General features: G+C 33.9%; 3 protein-coding genes across 4 annotated transcripts; 1 reads left to right on the top strand and 2 right to left on the bottom strand.

Moving 5' to 3' along the window:
- Window positions 1–1,416: 1,416 nt before the first annotated feature.
- LOC108455880 (uncharacterized) lies at window positions 1,417–4,448 on the top strand. Of its 2 annotated transcripts, none has more exons than XM_053019311.1 (2): window positions 1,417–2,544; window positions 3,479–3,842. In XM_053019311.1, the coding sequence occupies exons 1-2, from the start codon at window positions 2,108–2,110 to the stop codon at window positions 3,594–3,596; spliced, it is 555 nt and encodes a 184-aa protein (XP_052875271.1). In that variant the 5' UTR covers window positions 1,417–2,107; the 3' UTR covers window positions 3,597–3,842. The 2 variants fall into 2 exon arrangements, with proteins under 2 accessions (XP_052875271.1, XP_017609939.1); XM_017754450.2 differs by lacking the exon at window positions 3,479–3,842 and adding an exon at window positions 3,848–4,448 and having other exon boundaries at window positions 1,423–2,544.
- Window positions 4,449–4,551: 103 nt separating this feature from the next.
- LOC108454915 (serine/threonine-protein kinase BSK6) lies at window positions 4,552–8,271 on the bottom strand. The gene is made up of 10 exons (XM_017753543.2): window positions 7,484–8,271; window positions 7,172–7,392; window positions 6,937–7,072; window positions 6,734–6,867; window positions 6,538–6,643; window positions 6,360–6,445; window positions 5,855–6,043; window positions 5,525–5,689; window positions 5,232–5,345; window positions 4,552–4,956 (listed from the first exon to the last, which is right to left on the bottom strand). Exons 1-10 carry the CDS (start codon window positions 7,563–7,565, stop codon window positions 4,714–4,716), a joined length of 1,476 nt encoding a protein of 491 aa, XP_017609032.1. The 5' UTR covers window positions 7,566–8,271; the 3' UTR covers window positions 4,552–4,713.
- A 4,319-nt stretch (window positions 8,272–12,590) lies between these two features.
- On the bottom strand, window positions 12,591–16,171 carry LOC108454202 (phosphatidylinositol:ceramide inositolphosphotransferase 1). Its single transcript, XM_017752581.2, has 12 exons — window positions 15,583–16,171; window positions 15,409–15,498; window positions 14,850–14,936; window positions 14,672–14,740; window positions 14,388–14,468; window positions 14,093–14,164; window positions 13,938–13,998; window positions 13,737–13,839; window positions 13,404–13,499; window positions 13,269–13,315; window positions 13,056–13,183; window positions 12,591–12,961 (listed from the first exon to the last, which is right to left on the bottom strand). Exons 1-12 carry the CDS (start codon window positions 15,613–15,615, stop codon window positions 12,884–12,886), a joined length of 945 nt encoding a protein of 314 aa, XP_017608070.1. The 5' UTR covers window positions 15,616–16,171; the 3' UTR covers window positions 12,591–12,883.
- Between the last annotated feature and the right edge of the window lie 562 nt (window positions 16,172–16,733).

The raw sequence follows: 16,733 nt of genomic DNA, 5'->3' as shown, positions 1-16,733 counted from the left end.
ACTCATTTATATTAGACTTCTCAAGCGTGATAGTACACTCGTCGTATGGAAGATGAAATGTGTGCATCTCGGGCTTCCATCTTTCCACCAACACACTTATAAGTGTGGGTTCCAATTTACACCCCTACCTATACGAGACACGTGCAAAAATCTCACATCTTTCAAGTATGATTCAATTAAAAACGATAGAGGAGCGGGTAGATTATGAATATACGTCTCCAAAATTTGTTCTTTCGACTATATATAAAAACCATACAAAATATTAAACTTCAGTATGACAACAAAATATTTAAATTAGATTAGATTAAATATAATGAAAACAATTATTACCATTTGCAATTGATCGATCAAAATGTGTTTGTCATCCAAATGAATTAGAGATTTTGTCATTACTAATTTCAAGAAATACAAAATTAATTTAAAAACCTTAATACAATTTTAACAAAAAAAAGAGAGTTGAGAAAAGAATAAAAATTGAGTGAGAATTAAGAGAAATTTAAAAGAGATTTGGGGGAGAATTGAGAATGTGAGAGAGAGTTGAGTTGAGATTGAATTAAAAAAGAAAAAGAATTAGGGGTTTATATAGAGAAAAAGAAGAGACGTTGGAGGGGGGTTAAATGGCCATTGAAATAGTCGTTGGGGGTGGGGGAGCTGTTGGGTTTTTGAACGTTGGGGTGAGGGGTACCTGTTATGAAAAATGCTTCCAGTTCGCCGATCCATTAAAAATGCATCCATTTGGACGTGTTTTCATTTTTTCTTCCTAATCCGATAAAATTTAAAAAAATCGGCCAAATCCAATAATTTTCCAAAAGAAATCAGTATTTTTCTGTATTTAACCCCAGAATTTTAGCATAAATATAAGTAATCATATAAGTTTTTAAACGGATAATAAAAGAATTTAAAAAATTAAGGGTGTCGGAGGCTGAGCACAACAATTTCGATTAACTAAAAATATAGTGATCAAAACCTCGAATTTTAACTTAATAAAAGGACTAAGACAAGAATTTGACCATATAAGCGTGAGGCCGTGAGTCAGTGGTGGTCCACGTCCAGTCAAACCGCTTCCTTGGAACATATTTATCAGATGTTTCGCATGTTTATCAGACTCCATGCGGGCTTACTCCACTCTACCCTTCCATACATCAAATCATCATCAGTGTTCCCTTTGCTTGAGAAGATGAGCGATCAAAGTTTAGTCAAATCGATGCACAGAATTTAGAGATGGAAATGGAGTTGAAGTAATTACTTTTATTAGCTTTGTAAAGATGTAAAAGCCAAGTGATGAATATGTTACAATTTCGTTTCTATATTAAGTTTTAAAACAGGCCATTCATTGAAAACCCAATTATTAAATGCCAAAAATATCTATTTAAGAAATATCCACAAAACAACCTAAAAAAACCCAACATAAATATGTGAGAATGGAAACAGAGAAAGAGAGAGACACCAATAAATATTAAAATAAGAAAGACTGAAATTGGCAATTTTCCGACATGTAAATTTGTTTGTTAACCTCGAAATTCTATTGTAATGAAAAGGACTGCGCTACTCATAAGGAGTACGCCTACCTCAATTCTTAACCGCCTGATTATCGTCAAGATTCACACATCACTATATTGATACCATCGGACGTATCGAATCTGCTTAGGACAGAGATCCCTCAAGTACCAACACCAAATCTTCCAACAACTTTGTTTCTCCGTCTTTGTTTTTTTTTTTGGCTTTGAACAGAAGACCCCTTCTCCTCTTTAAGCTTCTCTTTCACTCTCTCTTTCTGTCTTTGTATTTTTTTTCTATGCATTTTTCTTAAGTGAGAAGCCATGGCTCTGTAAAAGCTTGCCATGTTTTCAACTTTTGGTTCTCTGTGTCAGTCCTTTTTTGCTTCCATTTTATTGTAACTTTTCTGGTTTAATGAAAGGGTAATGGAGGTAAAGGGTAATCTAATCCAATTGTAACTTGTTTAAATTTTAACATTTTATACGAACTCTGTTCAAAGCCCTTTCAAAAGCTTGAACTTTGAGACTGTTGAGTATAGAAACACTTGATGATCTTCAAAGCTTGAAACTTTAAGCCTGCTAATGCTCTTCAGCTTCTGGGTCTTTCCAAAATGTCATCATTTGAGATGTCCCATATCGATTTAGAGCAAGGAACTCACCGCCGGAACGAGAGCGAAGTCAGCGCCGGCGAAGCTAGCGTGTGCTTCTCCGACGCCGACGAGGGCTCTTGCTACTCTCAGTTTTATTCCACCACGGGTGGTTCTTACGATGAGTACAGCTTCGGTTGCGAGATTGGTGGCGATTCGGATTCCAGGAGGGTGTCTTCGGCCTCGGATTGCTCGGTGGAGGTGCGGGCTCCAAGTGGAGCTAATGAACTCAAGCTGCATTTGGCCAAAGTTGAGAAAGATTGTAGAATTTGCCATTTGGGTTTAGAGAGCAACAGCCATGAATCTGGTGCCCCTATTGAATTGGGTTGTTCTTGCAAGGATGACCTTGCTGCTGCTCATAAACACTGTGCTGAAGCATGGTTTAAGATCAGAGGAAATAAGTAAGTTAAAACAATTCCAATTTCCAACCCTTTTTTTCTTTTTCTGGTTCAATCTTCTTAACATTGCTAACTTTTTAGTAAAAAACCATCTTTTTTTTCATGGATCATAATTGAGATTTCTATGTATTGTTCTTTTGATGATTGCTTGGACTTGGGAATTGAGAGTTACTCTTTCTTGATAGTTAAAAAGGTCGATTATCTTAGATGTTAGTTTTACAATCCTAGTTAAAAAATAAGGTGTAAGGTGAAAATATGCATGTGAAAAGGTGAAATTTGCTTAATGTGAAAGAAAGTGGGATGGATATTAGATTTATAAAGTAGGTTGAAAATAAAGCTAAAGACTAAGACGATTCTTTTGTCAGTCTAATTACACCGACGATTCTGTGCTGTTATGTGCTTTTTTTGAGGTTTAGGAATCTCTCTCTATTTTTTTTTCTTCTTTTTGTTACTTTATGTTCTCTTTCCATGTAGGAAAGTGGGGATTTGACCTTTTATTGATGCATTATCTAATTTTTGGTTGATGATTATTGTTTGGTGGTGCATCACTTTGTGAATTTTTAATTCGCAATTGCAAATTCTAGATTTCTTGCTTGACATGATTAGGGATTAGTGATATTTTAGGTGCCAAACCGCTGGTGCAAGGAATTCCTTGATTCTAAAGTTTTAGCACATCTTGCATTGCCATGTTCTGCACTTCATGCCTGCCTACATTGGCGAAACAATTGTTGACACGGTGACTACCACGTTTGCAGTGAACTGAGCAGTGTTTGCTAGCTACTGTACCATCGAATTTCCAATTATGTGGTTAATTGGTCCCTCCATCATTGACCTTTGTGATTGATTAGATTGGATTTAGAACTGTCTAACAAATGATCTGTTGTGCTCCTAATACAACTCTTCTATTGATCAACTAAGTTTACTGGTTTTGGATAAGAATTCAAGGTATCCGTCTTATATGTTGCGAACGAAAGGTCATAGGCAACAAAGTGTTTTCTGATGTGATCACATACCAAAAGAGACAGGCATTTGGAATTGAAGAATGTCAACTATGATATCCGAGTTAACGTTCAGCTGTTAGAACAATGAATGAACTTGTTATCTTTATACGGGAGCATGATTCTTTATATACAATGACATCATAATAATTTATGTGATACATAGATTCTTGTATTTAAAGCATTTAAGTGATAAGTAAAGTGTAATGATCGTATATCAAATCATTGTATCTGTAACTGATAATGCATTGCTTTTCTTTTGTGGATTATTGTATTATGTACTCAGTCAATCTGCTTAAATCATTTAGGACCTGTGAAATTTGTCATTCTATTGCACGCAACGTAGTTGGAGTGAACGAGGTCGAGTCGACAGAGCAACCAAACGAGACAAACAGTTCCACTGCAACCACTGCAGTCTCGGGAGCAGCATCCTATACAGAGTCTCGAAGCTTCTGGCATGGTCATCGCTTCCTCAACTTTCTCCTTGCTTGCATGGTATTTGCATTTGTCATATCTTGGCTCTTCCACTTCAATGTACCGTCATCCTAAAACTTCTTTCCGCGCACAGTCGTCGAACAAAATCGAAAGAAGGAAAAAAAAAATAAAATAAAGGAATTAAAACTTGTTGCTGTGATGATGAGCAATGGAATTAGCCTAGAGTCTCGTGATGGTTAATACGAATTATATACATCTCTCTTCTTCATACGTGTAGAAAGCTTGTTATATTATGCACATTCATCATAGTTACTAAAGCTGTGATATCTTGGTTTAGTAGACGACCACCATATCTGGTTTTAGAAGAGCTCTTGATGGTTCTGCTCTGGTTGTGTGGGGTGTTGTTATATGGGATTTCGCATTTAAACACGGTTGTGATTCCAAGAAAATATCCAGTGGGAAATTTTAACCAAATTTTCCTTTCCATGTGATCAGTGAGATAGTTGTTTTCTTAATGTTTGAAGTGATTGTCTTATAGAATCTAACCTAAGCTAGCCATTTTGAGTTGCAGGAGCTATTGTCCTTTCAATAGGAGACTGAACAAACGTTAAATATAAAAAACCAACCATAAAAACATTGAAGAATTCTGCAATGCGGCGAAAACCCAGAATAAATACAATAGCCAGAAGAAAAAAAAAAAGAGAAATTAAATAAAACAAATTGAAAACCTATACAATTTTCAGTTTTTACTCCTTTTGGCTTCCAAGTTGGTGCCATCTTTGAGGGTTTCTTGAGCATCACCTTCCATCCCTAGGCTAAACAGGCAAGTCGCTTGTAAATACAAAGCAGTGGGCCACTGTGGCGACACCACCTGGGCTTGCATCGCATCTCCAAGGGCCTCTTGGGGCCTATCATTCATCAAGTAGGACAAGCAGCGTCTGGCATAGACTGTTGGTGACACTATGGTCCCGCCATCGATGAACTACATAAGAATGGTCAACATCTTCAGTCTATTTATCATACTGTTCTAACCATCAAAAAGTATCTTTCCTCTATGGCATATTAATGCACTAGTTGTTAGTGCTAAGAGAAAAAAAGCTGAGAAAATCGAAAACTAACGAACAGTAGTATGATCTTGTTTCCTTGCGTTTGAAACATGGTGTATATTATTTCAAATAGGCAGTATTGAACTCAGTATGTTGTTATAGAGCAACAATCACAAGCAGTATAGATTTGTAAGATTTGTGAGAAACTCACCCGCGTGTAGCAATCAATTGCAGTTGCAAAATCCTTAGCTCGGAAAGCGGTATCACCATGTTTCTTGGAGTTCAAGGTTTCCTGCATTTGGCTGGTCCACATTTGAAAAGAAAGCTGAAAGGAACCAGAGAATTCGCATACAAATTACATGATAGGTGAAGTAACATTAAACATGTAAAAATAAAACTAGACTCAAGATAACTAAAGAAGTCGGGTAATGGTCCTTTGCCCCTTGAGCTACAAGGTATTTTGCACCTCATAAAAGTAGAATATCGAGGACAGAGTTAGCAAACCTCATTAGCAATTCCCTCATCGTCTTTGTATCCCATCTTCTCCAATATTTCATGTATAGCGGTCAGATCTATCCTCATGCAAGCCTCTCCAAAAGGTGTCAATGACAATGGCTGTTTTGAAGAAGCAGTTCCATGTGGAATACCCATCAACACATGTGATGGTACCTAGCAAAATTCCATATAATTAATGAGAAATTTAATGGTGTTTACAAAACATAAATCCTTAATAATGAAGGACATCGAGTTGGGGAGATACCAAACTGCACAGAATTAATGGTTGGAGATTATGATCTTGCAGTATTTAATTCAATCAGCAATTATTGTATGTACCTCTGCTTCCTTCTGAACAGACATGAGAGATATGACGAGGGATTTGGCATTTGGCCTCTCACGAGCTTCATACTGCAAACAGCGAGAAGCTAACCGCACTAACTCCATTCCGTCTTCGTTTGAGAAATGGCCCTCCAAAGCAGAATCCATCAACATGAGAAAATTCTTACCGCGGATCAAATCAAGTGCCTATAACGAAGCAAACAAACTAAAATACCATGGACAATTCAACCAAGATACACTAAAAGCAAACAGCATCCAAATGTTGACATCACATCTTCATCTCCCGCATGCAGTTATTGCCGAACCTTTAACTCACTTAAGAAATTGAATCACAGAGCAGAAATAACAGTAAATTCTAATTATCCAACCAAAAACTGGTACATCCAGATTAACAATACGAATGAAACACTGATTTTTAAGATAACATCACCAAGCTTTCTCTTGCAGTAACATAAAGATCATAATTGCAGTAAAACATAATGCTATGACAAAGAGAATTTACATGGCTGGGAGGAATATGTTTGCCGCTCATAAGATCTAGCAGCAAGGTTCCAAAGCTATACACGACACTTTCCGGAGTCACTCGACCTGCCATAGAAGCACATCAAGACTTTGAGTTTAGATTCAAAGAAATAGATTTCTTAAATAAAGATTAAATGAGTGGTTTGAACATGATTAACCTGTTCTCAGGTATTCTGGTGGTGTAAAAGCTAAGTTTGTACTGTAACTCTTGCCATCTCTGCTGTTCTTCATGAGCCCAAAACAAGACAGGCTGGGATTACCATCCTTTTACCAAAGAAAAAAACCCAATTCAGAAATCATAATCAAAGGGTTATTTGATTTCACAAGCAAAATCTTGAAGAACTTAATAAGTACATTATCAAACAGAATCCTATAAGCATTGAGATCATGGTATAAAGCTCTTCCTTTACTGCTACAATACTCCAAAGCTTGTGCCAAGTAGAGTGCCACCCTCAACCTCATTGCCCATTTCATTGGCTGATTTTCCCCTGACAAAATTAACCCTGTAAGTAACTTTAATTAACTTTAATTCCAAGCTTCACTTTTGAGTAACTTACAGTGAAAAAGATGCTTAGCCAGCGTTTCATTGGGCATAAACTCGGCGACCAACAATCTCTCATCGCCTTCACAACAACAACCGATCAGATTTGCCAACCGCTCACTCCTTAAACTCCCAACAGCTTTGGCTTCCTCCTAAAAACATGAAAATTTCAAAGTAATCTTTACTCAGTTTAATGATCAAAAGTTAGTAAACAAAATGAAGCGATGAGCAGGGAAATGAATTAAACGGACGAGGAATTGGCGAGAATCGGGCCAGGCGAACTTGTTAAACCGTTTAACAGCAACCCAGCGGTCATTGTCGAGTTTCCCTTTGTAAACGACGTTAGGAGCTTTTTCACCGTGTTCCGACACTATGTTATCGGAAGAAAAGCCAGACGTAGCAACTTTGAGTTGCTCCAAGCTAAACTCACCGAAACTCGGCCATGCATTCTTCTCACCTTTGCCCCCATTCTCTGCATTTCATTAAACTTTTTACTCCAAAAAAAAAAACACTAAGCTTTTTTTTAACAAAGAACGAGAATCTGAAGATAAAAAATGCAGTACCGAGATCGGAGGATTCGAGGACAGAAGCTTTAAGGTGAGAATGAAACCAGCAGATAGAGAATTTAGAACAACGAGCTCCCATTTTTTTTTCTTTCAAGACAAACGATCAAAAGACGGAGAATCAACGGAAAGTCAAATAATCAGATTCCGTACATTTCTGCAACAATCCCGAACTCTGATCGTCGTGAATCCAAAGTTTCCCTTTTTTCCCCCTTTCTTTACTATAAAAATGGGAAATTTTACAGAAAAATAAAAATGTTCGCTTTTAAGTAATTATCAAACCGATTCTAAAAGGAAAGAAAAAGCTCTTTTTTAAATTTATTTTTTGTTTTTGAGTTTTTCAGCTTTTTCTACAATCTCATCATTTGAGTTCCCTTTTCCCTCTCATTCTGTTTTGAACTTTGTAGGTGGTTTTTCTGGAAAATATGTTATGATGAGGGGGTCATTTTGAAAATTCAGAAACACAGTGTTCTTCAAACGCGTAGAGGTAAAAGTTGGGACAAGATCAAAGGATGGTATAGTTTGGTCTGGTCTGGTCACTGACATGGGAAGCGGATTTATGTGAGTATGTGGGTTGCTTTTGTCTTTAGATCTTATCTAGCTTTGACAGAGACCAATTCACCATTTTTTTGGGTTAAAGTTTCCTGCTTTGGCTCAAAGTTGATGGGTTGATTTGCTAAAAAATTGAAGTGAGAAATGAACATATATTGTATATTCGACACGCTTTGTATGACTATGTATGTGAGCATGATCATCTGGAAAATGATTGTTGATATTATTAAAACAATTTCTTTAGGAAAATTTGAAATTATAGACTCCATTGATGATTGTAGGAAATGGTGGAAAAGCATGTGATCATTGACAATGAAGCGAAATTGTCGTGTAATTTGACTCGTCAACCTCCTGTTTTTTTCACTCTTTTTTTCTTTTCTCGGAATTTAAATAATGTGATTCCAAGAAGCCATAATCAAAGGAAAAAAGGTGGATGTCTTTTTGAAGGAGATTTTATTACCTTTTATAAATTATTATGATAATTACTAACGAGTTTGATTCTCAATCGGATTTGAGGATTGCTGGTAAAATCGGGACAAAATTAATTTGTATATTTTTATTAGATTTAAAATATAATTTTAATAAATTTTAAATGATAAAATTAAAATATTATTATTTTGGAGTTAAAATATAATTTTACTATGTACTAATTTAAAATTTTAGAAATTTTAAAGAGCTAAAAGTTAGGACTCCTACTAACCCCTGATGCTACATTTAAAGAGAATGTTGATTCGAGTGTATTTTTCTTCAATCTAAAGGTTGAGAAAGTGTTATAGGTAAAAGTAATATTGTATCAAATAATACCAATAGTATCAAAACTATGACCTCCATGTTGTTGTATCAATGGCTTGGATTATAGTTTTGTGATGGAAAAAACAATTACAACTTTTGTGCCCCATTCAAAGGCCTAATTTGATTGGTACTTAAATTTAGTTTATAACATATGTAATTGGTTAATCACTTAGAGAAAGAAAAATGTTGATACTTTTCAATGATGAATTGGATCATAGGTTGAATTATGAATTATATAGCTAGGAATTTACAAAACATAAATGAATTAAAAAATGTTGGAGTTAATATTCCAAAACATTTTTCGATATTTAAATCCGTATTTAAATAGAGAATTGATAAAAAAAAAATTTAAATGTATTTGATACAAAAATTTAGCATTGATAAAGAAGAATGTCAAAGAAGAAATTAGAAACATGCCATGATTGCAGCATCCTGCCCTTCTAGGGACGTTAGTTGCTCATTCTTCTCTGCTACTTCGGTTGAGTTAGGAAGGCTATGTGAAACCTTCTCTCTATTGGAGGAGGGAATTTACTGATGTCACGTCACGTATTCTTACGCTAGTATATCAAATAATGGGCATGTTGAGTCTAGACTCGTGACAAGTTATGTGCCTTAGTTGAGCCAAATTAAGTTGTTTGGATCACTAGTTAGGTTAAGACTGCCAAGGTTGTTTGATTTTAATTGGAATGGCCGGTCGGATTGAGAATTAGTTGAGATATCGATTTACAGAAATGTATTGAATTAGTTAACATATGAACGGTTGAATTAGATTTTTAATATTTTGTAGTGATTTATTTAATTGAACTGTATTGATTGGTCTAACAAATTGATAACTTGATCAATTTGACACTAGTCCGGTTCTGAAAATCTTACCTATAACCACGTGTAGGCTTTGTGCCCTTATTGAGTCGAAGTGCATTTAGGTTGTTGTTTAGACTTTAAATGGATCTAGTCTATTTAAATAGGATACAACACAAGATATATTTGATTAACGAATAATATTTGATATACTATTAGTGCATGAGTTTCCTACACCATTAGCAAATAATAACAAGGCACATCAGTATTGGATAAGACAAATAAACATATTTTAAAATAAATATTAATAACTTTATTTAATCATAATTAAATATTAGTTATCATTTTATATTTTCCTCGAGTTTAAAGTTTATAATTTAGAATTTAAGAATTTTTGAGTTTAGGATTTGGAGTTTTGAGTTTAGAATTTAGTGCTATTCATCCATCACTATTTTTATATCACTAGTGAGATATCATGTTATTTTTAGTGACGGTGTACTAAAAATTCACTCATCAATTAAAATTAAATATAACCCTTAAATTGTTCACTTTTATCAAATAATTTAACCAATAAAAAAATAATTTAGGCACAAGATTTCATATGAAACTGACAACATAAAGGTCCATGTCGCAATTTAACCATGCCCTCCTCACAAGATTAAAATATTCGAAATTTGTGTTGAATATTATTTAAATATGAATATGAACATATGGTTCAAAAAAGTTAAAAAAGAGTTAAATATTGAAAATATTGCTATTTTCAAGACTCGGACCGTAATCATAATAGCAGCGATGGATCACATATATTGCACCAACGGCCGAGGGATAAATATAAAAATAAAAGGATTAAGAGAGAGCATCCATGTCTGACATAATTAGAAGCACCCACTTAGGGTTCAAGAGGACCCAACGGGGAGAGCATGCAAAAGGAGACAATGGTGGTTATTCAGACATGCAATGCTATGCAACCAACAATGATGAGAATTGCAGCCTGCTGTTTTGCTTTTTCTCTAAATCAGACACGCCGTTGTTGCTTCTTCTCTTTATTGACCAACTTTTCCATAGCTTAAATCGCGCCCCTGCATGCTTCGCTTTCCTACTCACAAATCCCCCACACCACTTCCCCTTTGCTTATAATATCACCCAACAATTATGGGGCCTCTTTGCTGTCAACTTGTCCTCGGCTCTACCCCATACCCTTCAAACTCTACTATGGATAAGCAATGACTTCTGTATCATATATATATATATATATATATGAGCTCAAATGCTCGATTTGTGTATTCAGGCATAATAATTTATTTCATCTTACAACTTTATAAAAAATCGTTTTAGTATTTGAATTTGTATTTTATCAAATTACTTCAAAATAAATGAAAAAGTTAACATTTAGTAATTTTCTTGATGTAACATCTATATTGCGATCTACATGTATGTTACATTAACAATTAATTAAATTTTATTATTTTAAAACAATATTTTTATAATTTTAATAATTTTAAAAATACATAAATTACTTACATAACAATCTAAAGTTAACAAACCTTAACTTTTTGAGTAATAAAAAATTTCAACTTCTGAAATTAAAAACAAATCACATGAGCTGACTAACTAGTTTTTTTTTACTGTGTTAGTGATTTGAAAATAATCATAATATTAATAATAGTAAAAATACAAATTATACATAGATTAAATTCTCAATTTAAATATAATACAAGGAGGAAAATATGATTTAACCTAAATATACAGCTGGGAGCATGACATGGTTCTATCTTTACCCTAAAAAAGATAAAATATTATAGAAGTAACTACATTAGAAATTAGATTATATTTTTTTTACTAAAAACACAAATAAATGTTTATATATTAGACTAAAGAGTAAATTGATCATTTTATTATAAATTCTATCCATTTCTATAGTTAAAAGCTTATCCTTATACATCATCCTGATATACATGTGACACGTCACATATCATTGTCTAATTATTTTACCAGACACACTAATTTTTACAAAAAGTACTAACTAATTTATAAAAATTAATTTGACAATTTTTTGACTCTTAAAAAAAAATATTCATGATATTTTATGAAGAAAAAGGTTACAGCACTACAGTTGGATAATTGTTAAACTCCGTTAAGATTCGTCGGCTATAATGCGCTGCAGTTAGACGTTGCCGAAAGTATGATTGGATAAAAAAAGGGCAAAATCTTGCTATTAGTCCTTGCACTCTACATAAATTATGGATTTAATCTTTATATTTTAATTTGATTAATTTTAAACTTATGTTTTCTGCATTGATTTAGTCCCTGTATTTTTCAAATTTGAAATTTTAGTCTTAACCAAATGGTAGCAACTATATCTATTTGGTCAAATTCTACTATTAATCTCGTATTACACAATATTATAGATTTAGTTCATGTTCTGTGATTGAATTATTTCTTGTCTTTATATTTCTAAAATTAAAACTTTTAGTCTTAATGCAAATAAGAGCTGTTAAATCCATTAACTAATTTTTGTGTGTAGTATGTAGAAATAACAAATTGACATGACCATTACATGTAATAAGTTTGTCATATCAAAATTTAAAAATAGCATAATTTAATGAAGTTAATAAATGTTATTTGGTTAGAATAAAAATTTTAGAATTTGAAAAAGTAAAAAGATAAAGCTGCCTGGCTTGGTTGCGTGGAGGAAAAAGAAGCCTTCCCTGGCACATTATTGTACCTTCCAAACGTATAAAAAAGTGTACTAAAAAGAGGGTGCAAAACCTGTAGACAACTGGCGCTCGGGAACGTTCAGGCAATGCGCATTAGCTTACATTAGAATCAGATCCTGCCAACGCCACATCGGTCTTTTTAGTTTGTTGAAGTAATTATAGTTAAAGCCAGGCTGCCACAGCCATATGAACATTAAAGGGCCCAAGATCCTACCAAAAATCCTATCTTGAAATGGGAAACATAAAGATTTTCAAGTCAATTGAAAGCATTCTTATCTCAATGGCCTTCGGCATTGAGAGAGACCAACAAATAATATTTCACCAATTCGACATTTGTTTAGAGAGAATAGGGAAATTCCATGATACATGGTGATGCTGATGATGGTTTTAACAAACACACTTTAGGAGGACTGCACAATTTACAACTGCACTAAGGTTCAGTTTTCTTATGATTACAAATTCAAATTTACCAGCCTTGGAAGAAACATAAAGGATTCAAGCAGGCAGCCCCATTATAGTGACAGCATGTAATTTCCATCACCTATGCTCCGTTCATTGCAGTATCATGGATTCCATTGCCATCTTCCTGAATCTTGCCATTTACTTGAGTTCTCGGCCTCTAAACAAATGAAGAAGGAAACGTAAATACGAGAATCTAATTTGGATATCGTCATGAAGGTATCCAAAGAATTAACAAAATAAAATTACTATACCCAATCTGCAGGATCTACAGAATTCCCATTCAAGAGCTTGTGGTTCTCTTCTTTGGTTTTACTATCCTTGTCTTTGGTGCTCAATGGTAGCAACATTGGTGAGCTTCCACTGCTTCTGTCAGGCAATTCTGCAGTAATATCTTACTGTTAGAACATTATGCCAATTGAAATAAGATTAGACGAAAGTTCAATAAGATCACAGAATATTCAGACCTGGCAGTTTCTTGTCTATGAAGAATACCACTAAATTAACAGTGTACCTGCGGAAAAATTATACCATTGTCAAACTAAATTGAAAAGAAATAAAATATTGATCATAGAGAGAAATTTCAAAAGTGTACTCCATACCATGCAACAACTACATCAACCGTGTAATGTTTGCGGGATGCCACAATCAAGAGACTTTGAACAATAGCTACCAACCACGCAAAGTGCTTTATGAAGCTGCAATTAGACAACAATACCATCAGAAAACTATCGATTATTTACTCGTATGTATGTCAACATAGCAAGCTAGAGTTACCACATCTAAACATGGCTATTGCGAATAAAAAAGTCTATAAGAATACTATTCGATACAATAATTTTTAGGTGTTACCAACGATTATATTCATTTAATTCTTTTTCCTTTTGGGGGCTAATAGCTAAAATCAAGTAAAAAGAGTAAGCTATCTCTTTTACCTTCGAGTGCCATATTTTTGATAGGTGAGCACAAAGACCAAGGTGAAGATCATGTGTGATGAAAAAATCAAGTCACCACAACCATATATTACACCACGAGGAACTGCAAATTTGACAAGCAAATCAGCCAAAATATTTATTACAAAAACATGCCATTATCTTTAAAAGCAATAATTGAAATTTTCAACAAAACAGACATACAATTAATTAAGAGGACTTCCAACACACTCTCTGGTTTTGGCAATCTGGCAAGCTTAGAACCCTACAAAAAACAGAGTTGTTTAATATATGATCATAAAATTCAAAATATAGAAATAAAGGTAAGGACAAGCTCCCATATAATTTCAAGACTATACCTCTCGGCAATGATAATTTGGTCCAGGAAGCTGAGTAGAATAGAATGTGATGATTCGGAGAATCTGAGAAGCCTGCAGAAAATAAATAAACAAAGAAAAGAAACAATTCTAAGTAAAATACTGAGGAAATGCTCAATGTTTCAAAAGTTATCAAGATAAATTAGTAAAGGTAGTCTTCAGCAATGAGTTCAGTTTTATTAGACATATTACTGATGAAAACGGTAATACTAGAACAAGACTCTATGTTAGGTGCACATATAATCAGAACAAATAGAAACTAAGCATCAGTACTCACAACTAGAAATGCTAGCACCCTGCACCAAACAAGAACAGTGTAGATCTTTTTACTCTTGAAGATGAATGGATGGAAAGTCCACTGCAATATCCATTAATATGTTAGAAGTCAGAGAAATAAATATTGCTAACAGAACTGAAATAAGAGAACTGCAATATCAAGTACTAAAAAAGTGAAAGGACTACCCCAAGAGAAGTAAAATAGAAAAGGACAGTATCTAAAAAAGTGAAAGGACTACCCCAAGAGAAGTAAAATAGAAAAGGACAGTATCAAGATAACTTTACCAATAAAAATGATAAAAAGACAAAGGTGAACACAGTCTCACTGATGTAGGCTTTATCTTGCCCAAGCTCCTAAATTTACAAGATAATTAAATATAAGAATGCATTTCGCCAAACAATTGGCAGATAATAGAGATAATCAAAGAGCAAAAACGAAAACAAAAACAAAACTAGTTCTTACTGGAAGAATATAGAACCCAAGATCCTGAAGTGTTGGCCCTGGCCTATGAAGGTAATGAACTCCTCGGGCAGCTAGACCATGAATATACTGCAGAGATGAAAAATGCACATTTCAGACCCAGAACAGAAGACACAATCTAGTTATGAAATGACCATAAATTAAGCATACTTTTTTTTTGGAAAATAAAAACACTAAGCAATACAGAAAAGCTTAATCAGTAGACCATGAAAACCATTTAGGTGAAAATTTTCGTTGCTAAAGCAGCGTTATCTGTATGAACCACGTTAGAGATTTATCTTATGCTAAAAGCATAAGCTCCGTTTCTCCAAGTATATGAAACTACGATCATTACAGTTTACCAGATCCTACCATTTTTTAATCAAAACAAGCAACTCACTTTTTTAAAAAAGAAAAAAAGACAGTAAAATGTTTGGTTTTCCACTGCCCATCAATACTTAAAACGCTAAAAAAGTTCGCTAGTAGGATTTTTTTTTTTAAATTATTCAAACAAAATATATACTGAAAATAGAAAATGGGTTTAATTAGAACAAAATGAAACCTGAAAGATGAGACCAGCAAGAAGGTATTTCCAGTTATCAAGAAGAAGGTTGATCTCTGTAGTTGTCTCTGAACAAATTCTCTTCCATAACTACAAAAAAGAAAATAAAAGAATACTCACAATTTAATAAAAATCCCTTATGCTTTTCATTTCTCGTAAACTAAGAGAAAAAACCTTTGAAGCTTCGCGACCAATGTAAAGCGTCATCTTTATTGCGGTGTAACAACAAGGTCCATAGCACTTCAAAACCCAGCAGTTAAGGCTAACATCATTAAAACTAAAAACAACTCGATCTTTTGAAAAGAAAAATCCCCTTTTACCCAAAACCTTAAACAAGTTAACCGCCGCCAAAAAAGAAAAAATTTAAGTGGGCGAAATTTATTTAAGCTTCTATTTCCTTCCACCAATAATTAACTGAAAATCGACGCCCCTCTTATCGATTCTTCAAGCGATCATCAAAGACAACGCGATCCCTCGATCGAGATCGACAAATAAGGAAGACAAAGAAAATGAACGAGGGAATAAAGTGTTGAATTAAGGCTTCTTCAGCTTCGATATAAATATGAAGGAAACTTTTCTTTGAAAAAAAAAAAAAAAGACTTTGAGAAACTCTTTCGCTGGATTTATCTCTGTGTATCTTCTTTTTGGGTTATGGATTCGCTTATTATTAATTTTTTTTCCTAGTAGAGAACGCGACGCGAGTTGAACACGGAGAAGGACATTACAATGAGACTTTTATTTTCAATTATTTTTAAATGTTTTCACCGCTATTAGCCTATTCCTACTATTATTGCGTGGTTTAATTCTGTCGCGGTCCTTGTACGCTTTCAACTTTTAAAATTGTATCATTTTTAGTTTTAAGAAGATTTACAAGTTAATTGTTGTTAAATTTGAATGTCTGATCGATTAAATTTTAATTTTTTAAATCAGAAAATTTAAGTTTAGAGGTTGAAAAAGTAGAGGACTGTAGGGATATTTAAACCTTATCACGAAAGTGAAAGAGACAGGAGAAACGGTAATTCCTTAATTACTTTTAACGTTAATTGAAGTTGAAAGAAAGGGCAGATCTCTAATTTAAAGTTTTGGAGAAAAAGAAAGGGCGTTCATAAATTTTGTTGCTTTTTCTTTTTTTAACTTTTATTACTTACTGGACTTTGGAAAGGCAGTAATTTTTTATTTTACACGTCTATCCATTGTGAGCTCCGTTTTCGGCCTGCAATTTCGGGTAAATCTGCAGTTAATAATATAACTGCTTTATTTACTAAAATGCCCTTTTATGGGTGAGTTAGTCACGAGCGTCTCGGCTTACGATAATTATGAAGCAG

Source organism: Gossypium arboreum, chromosome 9 (genome assembly GCF_025698485.1).
Source record: "Gossypium arboreum isolate Shixiya-1 chromosome 9, ASM2569848v2, whole genome shotgun sequence".
Lineage (NCBI taxonomy): Eukaryota > Viridiplantae > Streptophyta > Magnoliopsida > Malvales > Malvaceae > Gossypium > Gossypium arboreum.
The sequence above is the reverse complement of the archived record's forward strand: the minus strand, read 5'-3'. Positions and strand labels throughout refer to the sequence as shown.